The sequence below is a fragment of the Protomyctophum parallelum genome (assembly GCF_964188405.1).
Source record: "Protomyctophum parallelum genome assembly, chromosome: 1".
Lineage (NCBI taxonomy): Eukaryota > Metazoa > Chordata > Actinopteri > Myctophiformes > Myctophidae > Protomyctophum > Protomyctophum parallelum.
In genome coordinates this window covers 3,644,527-3,663,522 of record NC_139697.1, presented here as the reverse complement: position 1 = coordinate 3,663,522, position 18,996 = coordinate 3,644,527, and the positions used below count along the sequence as shown (strand labels likewise).

Genomic DNA, 18,996 nt, shown 5'->3' with positions numbered 1-18,996 from the left:
GCACAATAACCCTCAGGCCTCGAGGACCCCCTGCTGATGGGGGGACCCTCTGGCACAATAACCCTCAGGCCTCGAGGACCCCCTGATGATGGGGGGACCCTCTGGCACAATAACCCTCAGGCCTCGAGGACCCCCTGATGGGGGGACCCTCTGGCACAATAACCCTCGGCCTCGAGGACCCCCTGCTGATGGGGGGACCCTCTGGCACAATAACCCTCAGGCCTCGAGGACCCCCTGCAGTTTGAGCACGAATGCCCTGGAGAGTTGACGTGGTTATGTTTACAACGAGCAGTGCATTTATTGTACAGTATAAGGCACACACTTGGCAATAGTTTACAAAATAATTCCTATTAAATCCCTCCTAAAACACACACACACACACACACACACACACACACACACACACACACACACACACACAGTCACACACACACACACACACACACTTCAGGCGTCAGGAAACAATGGGACAGAATTCCTATTTATCTGGACTTCACTAAACTGATCTGTGGTCAGTAACATGAAGAGGACTTCACTAAACTGATCTGTGGTCAGTAACATGAAAAGGACTTCACTAAACGGATCTGTGGTCAGTAACATGAAGAGGACTTCACTAAACTGATCTGTGGTCAGTAACATGAAAAGGACTTTACTAAACTGATCTGTGGTCCCCCCATTTGAAAAGACATGCCAGGGACCCCCATAAGAGAAGATTCTTACGGCTCTAGCAGTGATTCTCAACATGTTTCATTTCAAGGACCCCCAGTTTGACATGCATTAGTCTATAAAGACCCCCCGTTTAATGGCTTTTATTTTCTACCTCTGGGACCCCCAATTTATTCATGTCGCGAGACATGGCCAAAGCATTTCCGGGGCTCCCCCCCCCCCAGCCAAAAAGGTTGAGAACCCCCTGGTCTACCTGATAGCCTCTAATTTCTCACAGGTCCACAGGGAATTGCCTGTGGCTTAGTGGTTAAGATGTTGGCTTTCCACATGGGAGACTGGGGTTCAAATCCCGGTTTAATTCATTCAGGGACTCCTACCAGTGCTACCACTATTACCCCGTGTGAGGTCAAAAGGGAGGTGAGTGTGTCCGAGTGGCTCACGACCTTCTGCCTGATGGCCTGAAAGTCTAATATCTCCCCCGAGTCACAGGGAATTCCCTTTAAAATGTTGTTTTGGTGTAGCAGAGTGCGCTAGAGGGTGTTGGGTGGAATCACCCCTGAACTATATCTATCTTGGAGAAATATGGGGAGGGGATGTTATGTTTATATGTATGAACTGTATGTCCAACATTCCGTAAATAAAACTGACTGACTGACTGACTGAAAGATGGAGTGCCGTGATTTCCGTCCCCCCAACATATCTATCGTTGAAAACCTCTGGTCTACCTGATGGCCTCTAATATCTCACAGGTCCACAGGGAATTCCCTGTGGCTTAGTGGTTAAGATGTTGGCTTTCCACATGGGAGACTGGGGTTCAAATCCTGGTTTAATTCATTAAGTGGGCGGTACATTCCCCGTGTGAGGTCAAAATGGAGGTGAGTGTGTCGGAGTGGCTCACGACCGTCTGCCTGATGGCCTGAAAGTCTAATATCTCCCCCGAGTCACAGGGAATTCCCTTTAAAATGTTGTTTTAGTGTAGCAGAGTGCGCTAGAGGGTGTTGGGTGGAATCACCCCTGAGCTATAGCTTGGAAAAATATGGGGTGGTGGGGAGGAGGGCGAGGCGGGGGTCGCGAGACATGGCCAAAGCATTTCCGGGGGTCAGCCCAGCCAAAAAGGTTGAGAATCCCTGGTCTACCTGATGGCCTCTAATATCTCACAGGTCCACAGGGAATTCCCTGTGGCTTAGTGGTTAAGATGTTGGCTTTCCACATGGGAGACTGCCAGACTGGGGTTCAAATCCTGGTTTAATTCATTAAGGGCCTGGCACCAAAGAACCCCGTGTGAGGTCAAAAGGGAGGTGAGTGTGTCCGAGTGGCTCACGACCGTCTGCCTGATGGCCTGAAAGTCTAATATCTCCCCCGAGTCACAGGGAATTCCCTTTAAAATGTTGTTTTAGTGTAGCAGAGTGCGCTAGAGGGTGTTGGGTGAAATCACCCCTGAACTATATCTATCTTGGAGAAATATGGGGAGGGGATGTTATGTATGAACTGTATGTCCAACATTCCGTAAATAAAACTGACTGACTGAAAGATGGAGTGCCGTGATTTCCGTCCCCGTCCCCCAACATATCTATCGTTGAGAACCTCTGGTCTACCTGATGGCCTCTAATATCTCACAGGTCCACAGGGAATTCCCTGTGGCTTAGTGGTTAAGATGTTGGCTTTCCACATGGGAGACTGGGGTTCAAATCCTGGTTTAATTCATTCAAGGACCGCCAACTTCGTTAAATCCCCGTGTGAGGTCAAAAGGGAGGTGAGTGTGTCGGAGTGGCTCACGACCGTCTGCCTGATGGCCTGAAAGTCTAATATCTCCCCCGAGTCACAGGGAATTCCCTTTAAAATGTTGTTTTCGTGTAGCAGAGTGCGCTAGAGGGTGTTGGGTGGAATCACCCCTGAGCTATATCTTGGAGAAATATGGGGAGGGGATGTTATGTTATGTATGAACTGTATGTCCAACATTCCGAAAATAAAACTGACTGACTGAAAGATGGAGTGCCGAGATTTCCCCCACCCCCTAAAACATGATCATCAAGTACTATGATTGATTATACTAGGAGGAAGATTTATTTTTTCGCCCCACAGCTGTTGTTGTATGATAATGTGGGAGGGGTTATAGGGTTTATGATGTCACTAAAATGGTGTTATTTCGATTGGGCCTTTGGACTCGAAGGCTTTCAGCTTTCAGGGAGAAACCAAAAAATACCACAGGGAAGACATATTTGAATATTATAACCACACCTGGGGGTCTATTAGAGTAATGTTAACTCCATAGACACACAGAGAACACCTGGGGGTCTATTAGAGTAATGTTAACTCCATAGACACATACAGAACACCTGGGGGTCTATTAGAGTAATGTTAACTCCATAGACACATACAGAACACCTGGGGGTCTATTAGAGTAATGTTAACTCCATAGACACATACAAAACACCTGGGGGTCTATTAGAGTCATGTTAACTCCATAGACACATACAGAACACCTGGGGGTCTATTAGAGTAATGTTACCTCCATAGACACATACAGAACACCTGTGGGTCTATTAGAGTAATGTTAACTCCATAGACACATACAGAACACCTGGGGGTCTATTAGAGTAATGTTAACTCCATAGACACATACAGAACACCTGTGGGTCTATTAGAGTAATGTTAACTCCATAGACACATACAGAACACCTGGGGGTCTATTAGAGTAATGTTAACTCCATAGACACATACAGAACACCTGGGGGTCTATTAGAGTAATGTTAACCTCATAGACACATACAAAACACCTGGGGGTCTATTAGAGTAATGTTACCTCCATACTAAACACCTGGGGGTCTATTAGAGTAATGTTAACTCCATAGACACATACAGAACACCTGGGGGTCTATTAGAGTAATGTTAACTCCATAGACACATACACAACACCTGGGGGTCTATTAGAGTAACGTTAACTCCATAGACACATACAGAACACCTGGGGGTCTATTAGAGTCATGTTAACTCCATAGACACATACAGAACACCTGGGGGTCTATTAGAGTAATGTTAACTCCATAGACACATACAGAACAGCTGGGGGTCTATTAGAGTCATGTTAACTCCATAGACACATACAGAACACCTGGGGGTCTATTAGAGTAATGTTAACTCCATAGACACATACACAACACCTGGGGGTCTATTAGAGTAACGTTAACTCCATAGACACATACAGAACACCTGGGGGTCTATTAGAGTAATGTTAACTCCATAGACACATACAGAACACCTGGGGGTCTATTAGAGTCATGTTAACTCCATAGACACATACAGAACACCTGGGGGTCTATTAGAGTAATGTTAACTCCATAGGTACATGTGTAGCAGTGGCTCAGAGCCTCTACTGTCTACCTGATGGCCTCTAATATCTCACAGGTACACAGGGAATTCCCTGTGGCTTAGTGGTTAAGATGTTGGCTTTCCACATGGGAGACTGGGGTTCAAATCCTGGTTTAATTAATTCAGGGTCAGTCACAGCCATTCCCCGTGTGAGGTCAAAAGGGAGGTGAGTGTGTCGGAGTGGCTCACGACCGTCGGCCTGAAAGTCTAATATCTCCCCCGAGTCACAGGGAATTCCCTTTAAAATGTTGTTTTAGTGTAGCAGAGTGCACTAGAGGGTGTTGGGTGAAATCACCCCTGAGCTATATCTTGGAGAAATATGGGGAGGGGATGGGGGGGGCGAGGCTTCCCCTCCCCCACTGGGCGGAGACCTCATGAGTTGGGCGTGTCATAATCTAGTAGAGACAGGAAAAGCATTCCAGCAGCCATCTCGTAGCATGCCTCGATAGTCAATAGACTATCAATCCATACCTCCTGGGTTGAGTGGGTTCAAATCCTGCTCATGCCACTATTTTTGAGTCCTCTGCAAACAACTTTTTTTTGTTTTGCGGATAAAGTGAAGTTTTCTTTGGTCCGACATGCGTTGCGACGTGCTAGCGGTTATGTTTAGGTTTGGGGTCGTAATAGTAATGTTGGACATACAGTACACTGTGGCTTTGCTCTGTGTGGTGACATACAGTACACTGTGGCTCTGCTCTGTGTGGTGACATACAGTAACACTGTGGCTCTGCTCTGTGTGGTGACATACAGTACACTGTGGCTCTGCTCTGTGTGGGGCCACTCAAAGTGACTACTGGGTCGGGCTTTGTGTGGGGCCACTCAAATTATTTTGGGGGGTCCCCAAATTATTTTCAAAAAATAAAAATAAAAAAAAAAGTTCAACTGAATGGCTGGAAAATGGAAATTAAGAGTTTACATAGTATGTGGTGCATGCATAAACTTTCCTTAACGATTATATCTGGTTTCAGTATTAATTTATGATATATTTTCTCTATTATTAAGGTTATTTTTGCAGTCAGTTTGTATTGGTGGTGGGGAAGGGGCGAGGCGGGGGTCCCCAGCCAAAAAGGTTGAGAACCCCTGGTCTACCTGATGGCCTCTAATATCTCACAGGTCCACAGGGAATTCCCTGTGGCTTAGTGGTTAAGATGTTGGCTTTCCACATGGGAGACTGGGGTTCAAATCCTGGTTCAATTCATTAAAGGGCTGGGTACATTCCCCGTGTGAGGTCAAAAGGGAGGTGAGTGTGTCGGAGTGGCTCACGACCGTCTGCCTGATGGCCTGAAAGTCTAATATCTCCCCCGAGTCACAGGGAATTCCCTTTAATTTTGGGTTTTAGTGTAGCAGAGTGCACTAGACAGGGTGTTGGGGGAAATCACCCCTGAGCTATAGACCGATTCACAGAGGGTTTCCTGGGGTTTACTGAGGTGTACCATTGAGTGCAGCAGGACTGATTAGCTACACCTGGCCTACGGAGCACCTGCTCCATGGATTACCCCTCAGTAATGGCCGCGCCCAGGGCACCCCTCTGTGAATCGGTCTATAGCTTGGAGAAATATGGGGAGGGGATGGGGAGGGCGAGACTTCCTCACTGGGCGGAGATCTCATGAGTTGAGCGTGTCATAATCTAGTAGAGACCGGAAAAGCATTCCATAAATCAGCTCGTAGCATGGCTTGATAGTCAATAGACTATCAATCCATACCTCCTGGGTTGAGTGGGTTCAAATCCTGCTCCCGCCACCACTTTTGTGTCCTCTGCAAACAACTTTTTTTTAAATTTGGATAAAGTGAAGTTTGCTTTGGTCCGACATGCGTTGCGACGTAGTTATGTTTAGGTTTGGGGTCGTAATAGTTCAACTGAATGGCTGGAAAATGGAAATTAAGAATTTACATAGTACGGGGTGGTTGCATAAACTTTCCTTAACGATCATAACTGGTTTCAGTATTAATTTATGATATATTATTAAGGTTATTTTTTGCAGTCAGTTTGTATTGGTGGGTGGGGAGGAGGGCGAGGCGGGGGTCCCCAGCCAAAAAGGTTGAGAACCCCTGGTCTACCTGATGGCCTCTAATATCTCACAGGTCCACAGGGAATTCCCTGTGGCTTATTGGTTAAGATGTTGGCTTTCCACATGGGAGACTGGGATTCAAATCCTGGTTTAATTCATTCAGGGTCATCCACTGTACATTCCCCGTGTGAGGTCAAAAGGGAGGTGAGTGTGTCGGAGTGGCTCACGACCGTCTGCCTGATGGCCTGGAAGTCTAATATCTCCCCTGAGTCACAGGGAATTCCCTTTAAAATGTTGTTTTAGTGTAGCAGAGTGCGCTAGAGGGTGTTGGGTGAAATCACCCCTGAACTATATCTATCTTGGAGAAATATGGGGAGGGGATGTTATGTTATGTATGAACTGTATGTCCAACATTCCGTAAATAAAACTGACTGACTGAAAGATGGAGTGCCGTGATTTCCGTCCCCCCAACATATCTATCGTTGAGAACCCCTGGTCTACCTGATGGCCTCTAATATCTCACAGGTCCACAGGGAATTCCCTGTGGCTTAGTGGTTAAGATGTTGGCTTTCCACATGGGAGACTGGGGTTCAAATCCTGGTTTAATTCATTCAGGGCCTGGCAGCACAGACAATCCCCATGTGAGGTCAAAAGGGAGGTGAGTGTGTCGGAGTGGCTCACGACCGTCTGCCTGATGGCCTGAAAGTCTAATATCTCCCCCGAGTCACAGGGAATTCCCTTTAAAATGTTGTTTTCGTGTAGCAGAGTGCGCTAGAGGGTGTTGGGTGGAATCACCCTGAGCTATATCTTGGAGAAATATGGGGAGGGCGAGGCTTCCCCTCCTTCACTGGGCAGGGTCCTTCCTCACTGGGTGGAGATCTCATGAGTTGGACGTGTCATAATCTAGTAGAGTCTGGCAGAACACTCCATCAGCCAGCTTGTAGCATGCCTTGATAGTCAATAGACTATCAATCCATACCTCCTAGGTTGAGTGGGTTCAAATCCTGCTCATGTCACTATTTTTGAGTCCTCTGCAAACAATTTTTTTTAAAGTTTGGATAAAGTGAAGTTTGCTTTGGTCCGACATGCGTTGCGACGTGCTAGCGGTTATGTTGAGGTTTGGGGTCGTAATAGTAATGTTCGACATACAGTACACTGTGGCTTTGCTCTGTGTGGTGACATACAGTAACACTGTGGCTTTGTGTGGGGCCACTCAAATTATTTTGGGGGTCCCCAAATTATAAAAAAAAAGTTCAACTGAATGGCTGGAAAATGGAAATTAAGAGTTTACATAGTATGTGGTGCATGCATAAACTTTCCTTAAAGATTATATCTGGTTTCAGTATTAATTTATGACATATTTTCTCTATTATTAAGGTTATTTTTTGCAGTCAGTTTGTATTGGTGGGTGGGGAGGAGGGCGAGGCGGGGGTCCCCAGCCAAAAAGGTTGAGAACCCTGGTCTACCTGATGGCCTCTAATATCTCACAGGTCCACAGGGAATTCCCTGTGGCTTAGTGGTTAAGATGTTGGCTTTCCACATGGGAGACTGGGGTTCAAATCCTGGTTTAATTCATTCAGGATGGGTACAGCAAAGATCCCCGTGTGAGGTCAAAAGGGAGGTGAGTGTGTCGGAGTGGCTCACGACCGTCTGCCTGATGGCCTGAAAGTCTAATATCTCCCCCGAGTCACAGGGAATTCCCTTTTTTAAATGTTGTTTTAGTGTAGCAGAGTGCGCTAGAGGGTGTTGGATGTAATCACCCCTGAACTATATCTATCTTGGAGAAATATGGGGAGGGGATATTATGTTATGTATGAACTGTATGTCCAACATTCCGTAAATAAAACTAACTGACTGAAAGATGGAGTGCCGTGATTTCCGTCCCCCCCAACATATCTATCGTTGAGAACCTCTGGTCTACCTGATGGCCTCTAATATCTCGCAGGTCCACAGGGAATTCCCTGTGGCTTAGTGGTTAAGATATTGGCTTTCCACATGGGAGACTGGGGTTCAAATCCTGGTTCAATTCATTCAGGGGCCGTCCTACAACTAACTAATCCCCGTGTGAGGTCAAAAGGGAGGTGAGTTTGTCGGAGAGGCTCACGACCGTCTGCCTGATGGCCTGAAAGTCTAATATCTCCCCCGAGTCACAGGGAATTCCCTTTAAAATGTTTGTTTTAGTGTAGCAGAGTGCGCTAGGTCCGACATGCGTTGCGACGTGCTAGCGGTTATGTTTAGGTTTGGGGTCGTAATAGTAATGTTGGACATACAGTACACTGTGGCTCTGCTCTGTGTGGTGACATACAGTAACACTGTGGCTTTGCTCTGTGTGGTGACATACAGTACACTGTGGCTCTGCTCTGTGTGGTGACATACAGTAACACTGTGGCTCTGCTCTGTGTGGTGACATACAGTAACACTGTGGCTCTGCTCTGTGTGGTGACATACAGTAACACTGTGGCTCTGCTCTGTGTGGTGACATACAGTAACACTGTGGCTCTGCTCTGTGTGGTGACATACAGTACACTGTGGCTCTGCTCTGTGTGGTGACATACAGTACACTGTGGCTCTGCTCTGTGTGGTGACATACAGTACACTGTGGCTCTGCTCTGTGTGGTGACATACAGTAACACTGTGGCTCTGCTCTGTGTGGTGACATACAGTAACACTGTGGCTCTGCTCTGTGTGGTGACATACAGTACACTGTGGCTCTGCTCTGTGTGGTGACATACAGTAACACTGTGGCTTTGCTCTGTGTGGTGACATACAGTAACACTGTGGCTTTGCTCTGTGTGGTGACATACAGTACACTGTGGCTTTGCTCTGTGTGGTGACATACAGTACACTGTGGCTCTGCTCTGTGTGGTGACATACAGTACACTGTGGCTCTGCTCTGTGTGGTGACATACAGTACACTGTAGCTCTGCTCTGTGTGGTGACATACAGTACACTGTAGCTCTGCTCTGTGTGGTGACATACAGTACACTGTGGCTTTGCTCTGTGTGGTGACATACAGTAACACTGTGGCTCTGCTCTGTGTGGTGACATACAGTACACTGTGGCTCTGCTCTGTGTGGTGACATACAGTAACACTGTGGCTCTGCTCTGTGTGGTGACATACAGTACACTGTGGCTCTGCTCTGTGTGGTGACATACAGTAACACTGTGGCTCTGCTCTGTGTGGTGACATACAGTAACACTGTGGCTCTGCTCTGTGTGGTGACATACAGTAACACTGTGGCTCTGCTCTGTGTGGTGACATACAGTACACTGTGGCTTTGCTCTGTGTGGTGACATACAGTAACACTGTGGCTTTGCTCTGTGTGGTGACATACAGTACACTGTGGCTTTGCTCTGTGTGGTGACATACAGTACACTGTGGCTCTGCTCTGTGTGGTGACATACAGTAACACTGTGGCTTTGCTCTGTGTGGTGACATACAGTACACTGTGGCTCTGCTCTGTGTGGTGACATACAGTAACACTGTGGCTTTGCTCTGTGTGGTGACATACAGTACACTGTGGCTCTGCTCTGTGTGGTGACATACAGTAACACTGTGGCTTTGCTCTGTGTGGTGACATACAGTACACTGTGGCTCTGCTCTGTGTGGTGACATACAGTACACTGTAGCTCTGCTCTGTGTGGTGACATACAGTACACTGTAGCTCTGCTCTGTGTGGTGACATACAGTAACACTGTGGCTTTGCTCTGTGTGGTGACATACAGTACACTGTGGCTCTGCTCTGTGTGGTGACATACAGTACACTGTGGCTCTGCTCTGTGTGGTGACATACAGTAACACTGTGGCTTTGCTCTGTGTGGTGACATACAGTACACTGTAGCTCTGCTCTGTGTGGTGACATACAGTACACTGTGGCTCTGCTCTGTGTGGTGACATACAGTAACACTGTGGCTTTGCTCTGTGTGGTGACATACAGTACACTGTGGCTCTGCTCTGTGTGGTGACATACAGTAACACTGTGGCTCTGTGTGGGGCCACTCAAATTATTTTGGGGGTCCCCAAAATTATAAAAAAAAATGTTCAACTGAATGGCTGGAAAATGGAAATTAAGAGTTTACATAGTATGTGGTGCATGCATAAACTTTCCTTAAAGATTATATCTGGTTTCAGTATTAATTTATGATATATTTTCTCTATTATTAAGGTTATTTTTGCAGTCAGTTTGTATTGGTGGGTGGGGAGGGGGACGAGGCGGGGGTCCCCAGCCAAAAAGGTTGAGAACCCCTGGTCTACCTGATGGCCTCTAATATCTCACAGGTCCACAGGGAATTCCCTGTGGCTTAGTGGTTAAGATGTTGGCTTTCCACATGGGAGACTGGGGTTCAAATCCTGGTTTAATTCATTAAAGGCCGTGTACATTCCCCATGTGAGGTCAAAAGGGAGGTGAGTGTGTCGGAGTGGCTCACGACCGTCTGCCTGATGGCCTGAAAGTCTAATATCTCCCCCGAGTCACAGGGAATTCCCTTTAAAATGTTGTTTTCGTGTAGCAGAGGGTGTTGGGTGGAATCACCCCTGAGCTATATCTTGGAGAATTATGGGGAGGGGATGTTATGTTATGTATGAACTGTATGTCCAACATTCCGTAAATAAAACTGACTGACTGAAAGATGGAGTGCCGTGATTTCCGTCCCCCCAACATATCTATCGTTGAGAACCTCTGGTCTACCTGATGGCCTCTAATATCTCACAGGTCCACAGGGAATTCCCTGTGGCTTAGTGGTTAAGATGTTGGCTTTCCACATGGGAGACTGGGGTTCAAATCCCGGTTTAATTAATTCAGGGTCTGGCACCATTGATCCCCGTGTGAGGTCAAAAGGGAGGTGAGTGTGTCGGAGTGGCTCACGACCGTCTGCCTGATGGCCTGGAAGTCTAATATCTCCCCCGAGTCACAGGGAATTCCCTTTTTAAATGTTGTTTTGGTGTAGCAGAGTGCGCTAGAGGGTGTTGGGTGGAATCACCCCTGAGCTATATCTTGGAGAAATATGGGGAGGGCGAGGCTTCCCCTCCCCCACTGAGCGGAGATCTCATGAGTTGAGCGTGTCATAATGTAGGAGTGTCTGGAAAAGCATTCCAGCAGCCATCTCGTAGCATGGCTCAATAGTCAATAGACTATCAATCCATACCTCCTGGGTTGAGTGGGTTCAAATACTGCTCATGCCACTATTTTTGAGTCCACTGCAAACAACTTTTTTTTGTTTTGCGGATAAAGTGAAGTTTGCTTTGGTCCGACATGCTTTGCGTTGTGCTTGGTGGTTATGTTGAGGTTTGGGGTCGTAATAGTAATGTTGGACATACAGTACACTGTGGCTTTGTGTGGGGCCACTCAAATTATTTTGGGGGTCCCCAAATTATTAAAAAAAAATGTTCAACTGAATGGCTGGAAAATGGGAAATTAAGATTTTACATAGTATGTGGTGCATGCATAAACTTTCCTTAAAGATTATATCTGGTTTCAGTATTAATTTATGACATATTTTCTCTATTATTAATGTTATTTTTGCAGTCAGTTTGTATTGGTGGGTGGGGAGGAGGGCGAGGCGGGGCTCCCCCCAGCCAAAAAGGTTGAGAACCCTGGTCTACCTGATGGCCTCTAATATCTCACAGGTCCACAGGGAATTCCCTGTGGCTTAGTGGTTAAGATGTTGGCTTTCCACATGGGAGACTGGGGTTCAAATCCTGGTTTAATTCATTCAGGGTGGGTCCAACAACGATCCCCGTGTGAGGTCAAAAGGGAGGTGAGTGTGTCGGAGTGGCTCACGACCGTCTGCCTGATGGCCTGAAAGTCTAATATCTCCCCCGAGTCACAGGGAATTCCCTTTAAATTGTTGTTTCCGTGTAGCAGACAGTCAGTAGTCAGAGCCTCGGCCTGATCATTTACAAATCAAAAAAGCCGGATACAAGAGTATCGGCATCAAAATGTACTTTAAGTAAAAGTAGGAATACTGCAATGTAGGAATACTCCGTTACAAGTAAAAAGGCTGAATGTACTTGATTGAAAGTACAAGAGTAATCGGCATCAAAATGTACTTTAACAGTTTCCGTGCCTTGAATGGATTACTCCAGGTTAATGTCGCTGCCGTATCGGACATACCCGCCTTTTGTTTTATGTGTTTAATCCGCCGTAATGTAATGAATCAAAAGAAAATCCGTCTTCGTCGCGGAGTATGAGACTGGATGCCTTCGCTGTGATGTCGAAACCGGAAATCGTCACATGCTGTGGGCTGCTAGGGCTTCTGGGAAATTGAGGCCAATGGAAATGCATTGGGTGCAACGCCTCATTGAAACCAATCTTGTGTGCGTCTTCCGCGTGCACCAAGATGGTGGATGCTACACACAGATCATAACAAACCACGGGAGCTTTTTTTGATGGATTTTCGCGGATTAAAAGCCCAAATAATTCAGCGTATGCTCTAAAGGTAATACAACAATCTCGGCAGTGAAGGGGGGTTGATTAAAATGCGGGTTAATCGTAAAAAACAGTCAAACTGTTAAAGTACAGAAAGCGAAAGTACTCGTTGTGCAGAATATGTCCCATTTCAAGTTATCAAAATGTATTTAAACAATTTAGAAAATAGTAGATCGGCCAATTTTCAAATGGCCGAAATGTATATTATATAGAGATGATGTGATTAATGTAGGGTGATGTCAGCGTTTTGGTAATTAGCCTGGGGAAAGGCGATGCATGACACTAAATCAATGTATGTTTTGCAATAAAAATGAAAATCTACAAAGTAACTAAAGTTTTCAAATAATTGTAGTGGGCAAAATTGGTGGTGGGGAGGGGGACGAGGCGGGGGTCCCCCCCAGCCAAAAAGGTTGAGAACCCCTGGTCTACCTGATGGCCTCTAATATCTCACAGGTCCACAGGGAATTCCCTGTGGCTTAGTGGTTAAGATGTTGGCTTTCCACATGGGAGACTGGGGTTCAAATCCCGGTTTAATTAATTCAGAGGGGCATCGCATGTTCCCCGTGTGAGGTCAAAAGGGAGGTGAGTGTGTCGGAGTGGCCCACGACCGTCTGCCTGATGGCCTGAAAGTCTAATATCTCCCCCGAGTCACAGGGAATTCCCTTTAAAATTTGTTTTAGTGTAGCAGAGTGCGCTAGAGGGTGTTGGGTGAAATCACCCCTGAGCTATATCTTGGAGAAATATGGGGAGGGGATGTTATGTTATGTATGAACTGTATGTCCAACATTCCGTAAATAAAACTGACTGACTGAAAGATGGAGTGCCGTGATTTCCGTCCCCCCAACATATCTATCGTTGAGAACCTCTGGTCTACCTGATGGCCTCTAATATCTCACAGGTCCACAGGGAATTCCCTGTGGCTTAGTGGTTAAGATGTTGGCTTTCCACATGGGAGACTGGGGTTCAAATCCTGGTTTAATTCATTCAGGGTGGGTCTAGCAACAATCCCCGTGTGAGGTCAAAAGGGAGGCGAGTGTGTCGGAGTGGCCCACGACCGTCTGCCTGATGGCCTGGAAGTCTAATATCTCCCCCGAGTCACAGGGAATTCCCTTTAAAATGTTGTTTTCGTGTAGCAGAAAGTCAGTAGTCAGAGCCTCTGCCTGATCATGGCCTCGAAAGACTAATATATCCTCAAGTCACAAAAATATCTTTTGGACCTATCAGTCCAAAATGGGTTGTAAAAGTAGCAATACTGCAATGTAGGAAATAGGAATACTCCGTTACAAGTAAAAAGGCCGGAATTCAAAATGTACTTGATTGAAAGTACAAGAGTAATCGGCATCAAAATGTACTTTAAAGTACAGAAAGCGAAAGTACTCGTTGTGCAGAATATGTCCCATTTCAAGTTATCAAAATGTATTTAAACAATTTAGAAAATAGTAGATCGGCCAATTTTCAAATGGCCAAAATGTATATTATATAGAGATGATGTGGTTAATGTTAATTAAGGGTGATGTCAGCTAATTTGGGCCGCGTTTTGGTAATTAGCCTGGGGAAAGGCGATGCATGACACTAAATCAATGTACGTTTTGCAATAAAAATGAAAATCTACAAAGTAACTAAAGTTTTCAAATAATTGTAGTGGGCAAAATTGGTGGTGGGGAGGGGGACGAGGCGGGGGTCCCCCCCAGCCAAAAAGGTTGAGAACCCCCTGGTCTACCTGATGACCTCTAATATCTCACAGGTCCACAGGGAATTCCCTGTGGCTTAGTGGTTAAGATGTTGGCTTTCCACATGGGAGACTGGGGTTCAAATCCTGGTTTAATTCATTACGTGGGCAATTACTACCCCGTGTGAGGTCAAAAGGGAGGTGAGTGTGTCGGAGAGGCTCACGACCGTCTGCCTGATGGCCTGAAAGTCTAATATCTCCCCCGAGTCACAGGGAATTCCCTTTAAAATGTTGTTTTCATGTAGCAGACAGTCAGTAGTCAGAGCCTCGGCCTGATCATGGCCTCAAAAGTCTAATATCTCCTCAACTCACAAAGATATCTTTTGGTCTAGTGGTTAAGATGTTGGACTTTCACATGGGAGACCGGAGTTCGAATCCCGGGCGTTATAACATGGAAAACAATCACGACACTCCATCTTTAACCCATTTTGGTGTTTTAAACATTGTTATAATTTAGCTATTGAAAAATAGCAGATCTACAAGCTCATAGCTATGAGCTTGTAGGTCTGCTATTTTTGAAAAATCGTTCAAATGTGACGCAAATCATTGAATATATATTTCAGAGCGAACATTTTTAACTAAAATATTTGCTTCTGGGGGGGGTCCCTCCCTGGAACTACATATTCTGAGATGGGGGTCCGTGGCCCAATAGAGATAATTCTGGTGGTCCTTGACATGAAAAAGGTTGAGGATCACTGACATAGAAACATGGGTTTTTCTGAAAAATGTTAGGATTTAGAAGCCTTTTTTTTATCGACCTATCAGTCCAAAATGGGTTGTAAAAGTAGCAATACTGCAATGTAGGAAATAGGAATACTCCGTTTCAAGTAAAAAGGCCGGATGTACTTGATTGAAAGTACAAGAGTAATCGGCATCAAAATGTACTTTAAAGTACAGAAAGCGAAAGTACTCGTTGTGCAGAATATGTCCCATTTCAAGTTATCAAAATGTATTTAAACAATTTAGAAAATAGTAGATCGGCCAATTTTCAAATGGCCGAAATGTATATTATATAGAGATGATGTGGTTAATGTAGGGTGATGTCAGCGTTTTGGTAATTAGCCTGGGGAAAGGCGATGCATGACACTAAATCAATGTATGTTTTGCAATAAAAATGAAAATCTACAAAGTAACTAAAGTAACTAAAGTTTTCAAATAATTGTAGTGGGCAAAAAGTAAGACATATATATATTTTGGAAATACTCAATTAAAGCACAAATACCTCAAACTTGTACTTAAGTACATTACTTGAGTACATGTCCTTAGTTACTTTCCACCACTGTCCACCCCCCCCCCCCTCCTACCCCCCGCCCCCAATCATCAGTCTTTTCAATTTCAGCTCCTCTTGTTGTCATGGTTACTGGGTGAAGCTCTGTGGTACTGACAGCCAGACAGACAGGAGTACAGCTCTCCTCTCATCATCATCACAGCTGTGATCCATCCATCCATCCATCCACCCACCCATCCATCCATCCATCCATCCACCCATCCACCCATCCATCCACCCATCCATCCATCGACCCATCCATCCATCCACCCACCCACCCACCCATCCATCCATCCACCCATCCATCCATCCATCGACCCATCCATCCATCCATCCACCCACCCACCCATCCATCCATCCATACATCCATCCATCCATCGACCCCCCCTAGCTCTGGTCATTTAGATGGGGACCCCCCCCCTAGCTCTGGTCAATGGTCATTTATAGCAGTGGTTCCCAAACCCATTAGGGTCCATTTTTGTTCAAAACTATCATTTAGCTGGGGGACCCCCCCCTGGAACTCCCTCAAGGACCCCACTTTGCGAACCCCGCCTATAGAGGGCGCAGTTGAGCAGAAATAGAAATAACTTCCGTCTGGCGAGCATATTTTTTATTCTCTGCCCAAAAAAAGTGGGATTTTACACAACAAGGCGGGGGGGGGGGGGGGCTTTCTTCTGAGACGAGGAGAATATAGTCTTTCAAAAACTGCCTTTGATTCGGTGAGAAGCTAAATCGTTCTTAATTAAATTTTTCTTTTTTAGACCTCGCACGGTCGTGGACCTTTTCCGTCTATGGGGGGGAAATGCCGCATAGCTAGGGACCCCCCCCCCCCCCAGGAACACCCCCCTTTCAAGAAGGACCCCCCCCCCCCCCCCCCCTGGGTGGCACCCTGGCTTAGAGTATATATGAATAGAGAAGGCACCCAGCGGAAACCCTGAGGCCAAATGGACATAGTGGCCGAATTTGATATTGCAGCGCTGGGCCCCAAACACATGAACAAAGCGCTGGTCCGTTCGACTATCATTGTGCACGTTCACAACGGCAGCACGCTCGTGCACGCTCAACGGCAGCGCGTTCATGTGTTTGGGGGCAAATCCCCATCCCAGAATGCACTCTGTTCCTATACCCGGAAGGAGGAGTGAAATCGCCTCATGCGCTTTAGAGTAACTTAATGCAAGTGGATGGAAGGAGAACTACAACTTAATGCAAGTGGATGGGAGGAGAACTACAACTTAATGCAAGTGGATGGAAGGAGAACTACAACTTAATGCAAGTGGATGGGGAGGAGAACTACAACTTAATGCAAGTGGATGGAAGGAGAACTACAACTTAATGCAAGTGTCTGGGGAGGAGAACTACAACTTAATGCAAGTGGATGGAAGGAGAACTACAACTTAATGCAAGTGGATGGAAGGAGAACTACAACTTAATGCAAGTGGATGGGGAGGAGAACTACAACTTAATGCAAGTGGATGGGAGGAGAACTACAACTTAATGCAAGTGGATGGGGAGGAGAACTACAACTTAATGCAAGTGGATGGGGAGGAGAACTACAACTTAATGCAAGTGGATGGGAGGAGAACTACAACTTAATGCAAGTGGATGGGAGGAGAACTACAACTTAATGCAAGTGGATGTGAGGAGAACTACAACTTAATGCAAGTGGATGGAAGGAGAACTACAACTTAATGCAAGTGGATGGGGAGGAGAACTCGGATGTCGTCTCTATTCATATATACTCTAAACCCATTCTGAACGGGAACCCATTTGTGTTAGCATCATGTTATGCTTTAGCTATTGAAAAATAGCAGATCTACAAGCTCATAGCGCGCCACCGAGTGGCGCGCTATGAGCTTGTAGGTCTGCTATTTTTGAAAAAAATCGAAGAACGACTGACATTTTTTTAAATCTGATCTCAGGTCAGAATGGGTTAATCAGACCAGTGTGTGTCCCAGTGGAAACCTCGTATGAATCTGATCTCAGGTCAGAATGGGTTAAGGGTGGTACTACCCCCACACTTTGGGAAGCACCGGGTGTCACAGCCTGTGTGTGTGGTGGTGTCATGGTGTGGTTGTATGTGGAGAGGTCCAAAAGGTCACAGGTTCTCCCCGGGGCGGGTCACAGGTTCTCCCCGGGCTGGTACTGGGGCTCGGTGGCGGTGAAGTAGTCCTCCAGGAAGGACTGCAGGTACTCGAAGGTGTGCCTCTCGTCCGCCTCGCGCCGCCAGCACTGCAGCATCAGCTCGTGGAGCGAGGCGGGGCAGCCGTGAGCGCACGGCATGCGGTAGCCGCGCTCCACCTGCTCCAACACCTCCCTGTTGTTCATGCCTGAGGGGGGGGGTGGGGAGACACACACGGGAAAGGACGGTACAGTGAGTAGGGGCGCAACAGTTCATAGTGTCATAGAGCACCGACGTCATGTAAGTATGTTGATTGAAATATTTGATTGAAATATTTATTATATATTTATTATACAATATTTATTATTTTTTCCTGGAAGCAGACAAGTCAAGCTTTCTCTGAAAGTCTTTCATTGTCGCACAGTCACAACAGAGAATTTTCAATAAATCATTCAAAAACGCAGTTCTCCCTTAGAGAATTCTAGCAACTATATTGATTTGACTTGAAACTCTGAAATAGTTAATATATTTATTATTTTGCAAAAGTGTGAAGTTTCACTTTAAGCGTGTTTTTTCCTCAGCTTTGATCCTCAAAAGGGAGCTTTTTTTCCCCATAACTTCGGTGCGAACACAACAAAGGCACAGGTTATCTGTCTCCACTGTGCTAAACCGTGGAGTCTTCATGTACAGCTACGTAGCTGACTGTAAGATCTGAGTGAAGTATTATTATTATTCGCCTCCCCCTGGCCAGCCGGGGCGCCTGATGGAGGGGAAAGGAACTGGTCTCTATACTGCCTCCCCCTGGCCAGCCGGGGCGCCTGATGGAGGGGAAAGGAACTGGTCTCTATACTGCCTCCCCCTGGCCAGCCGGGGCGCCTGATGGAGGGGAAAGGAACTGGTCTCTATACTGCCTCCCCCTGGCCAGCCGGGGCGCCTGATGGAGGGGAAAGGAACTGGTCTCTATACTGCCTCCCCCTGGCCAGCCGGGGCGCCTGATGGAGGGGAAAGGAACTGGTCTCTATACTGCCTCCCCCTGGCCAGCCGGGGCGTCTGATGGAGGGGAAAGGAACTGGTCTCTAAACTGCCTCCCCCTGGCCAGCCGGGGCGTCTGATGGAGGGGAAAGGAACTGGTCTCTATACTGCCTCCCCCTGGCCAGCCGGGGCGCCTGATGGAGGGGAAAGGAACTGGTCTCTATACTGCCTCCCCCTGGCCAGCCGGGGCGTCTGATGGAGGGGAAAGGAACTGGTCTCTAAACTGCCTCCCCCTGGCCAGCCGGGGCGTCTGATGGAGGGGAAAGGAACTGGTCTCTATACTGCCTCCCCCTGGCCAGCCGGGGCGCCTGATGGAGGGGAAAGGAACTGGTCTCTATACTGCCTCCCCCTGGCCAGCCGGGGCGTCTGATGGAGGG

General features: G+C 46.7%; 1 protein-coding gene across 1 annotated transcript in view; it reads right to left on the bottom strand.

Moving 5' to 3' along the window:
* Positions 1 to 17,586: 17,586 nt before the first annotated feature.
* Positions 17,587 to 18,996, bottom strand: part of yrk (Yes-related kinase) — a gene marked incomplete at both ends in the record, with an annotated part of 31,681 nt that continues 30,271 nt past the window's right edge. Inside the window, 1 exon segment of the mRNA XM_083787106.1 lies at positions 17,587 to 17,795. Coding sequence (XP_083643232.1) covers positions 17,587 to 17,795 — 209 coding nt within the window.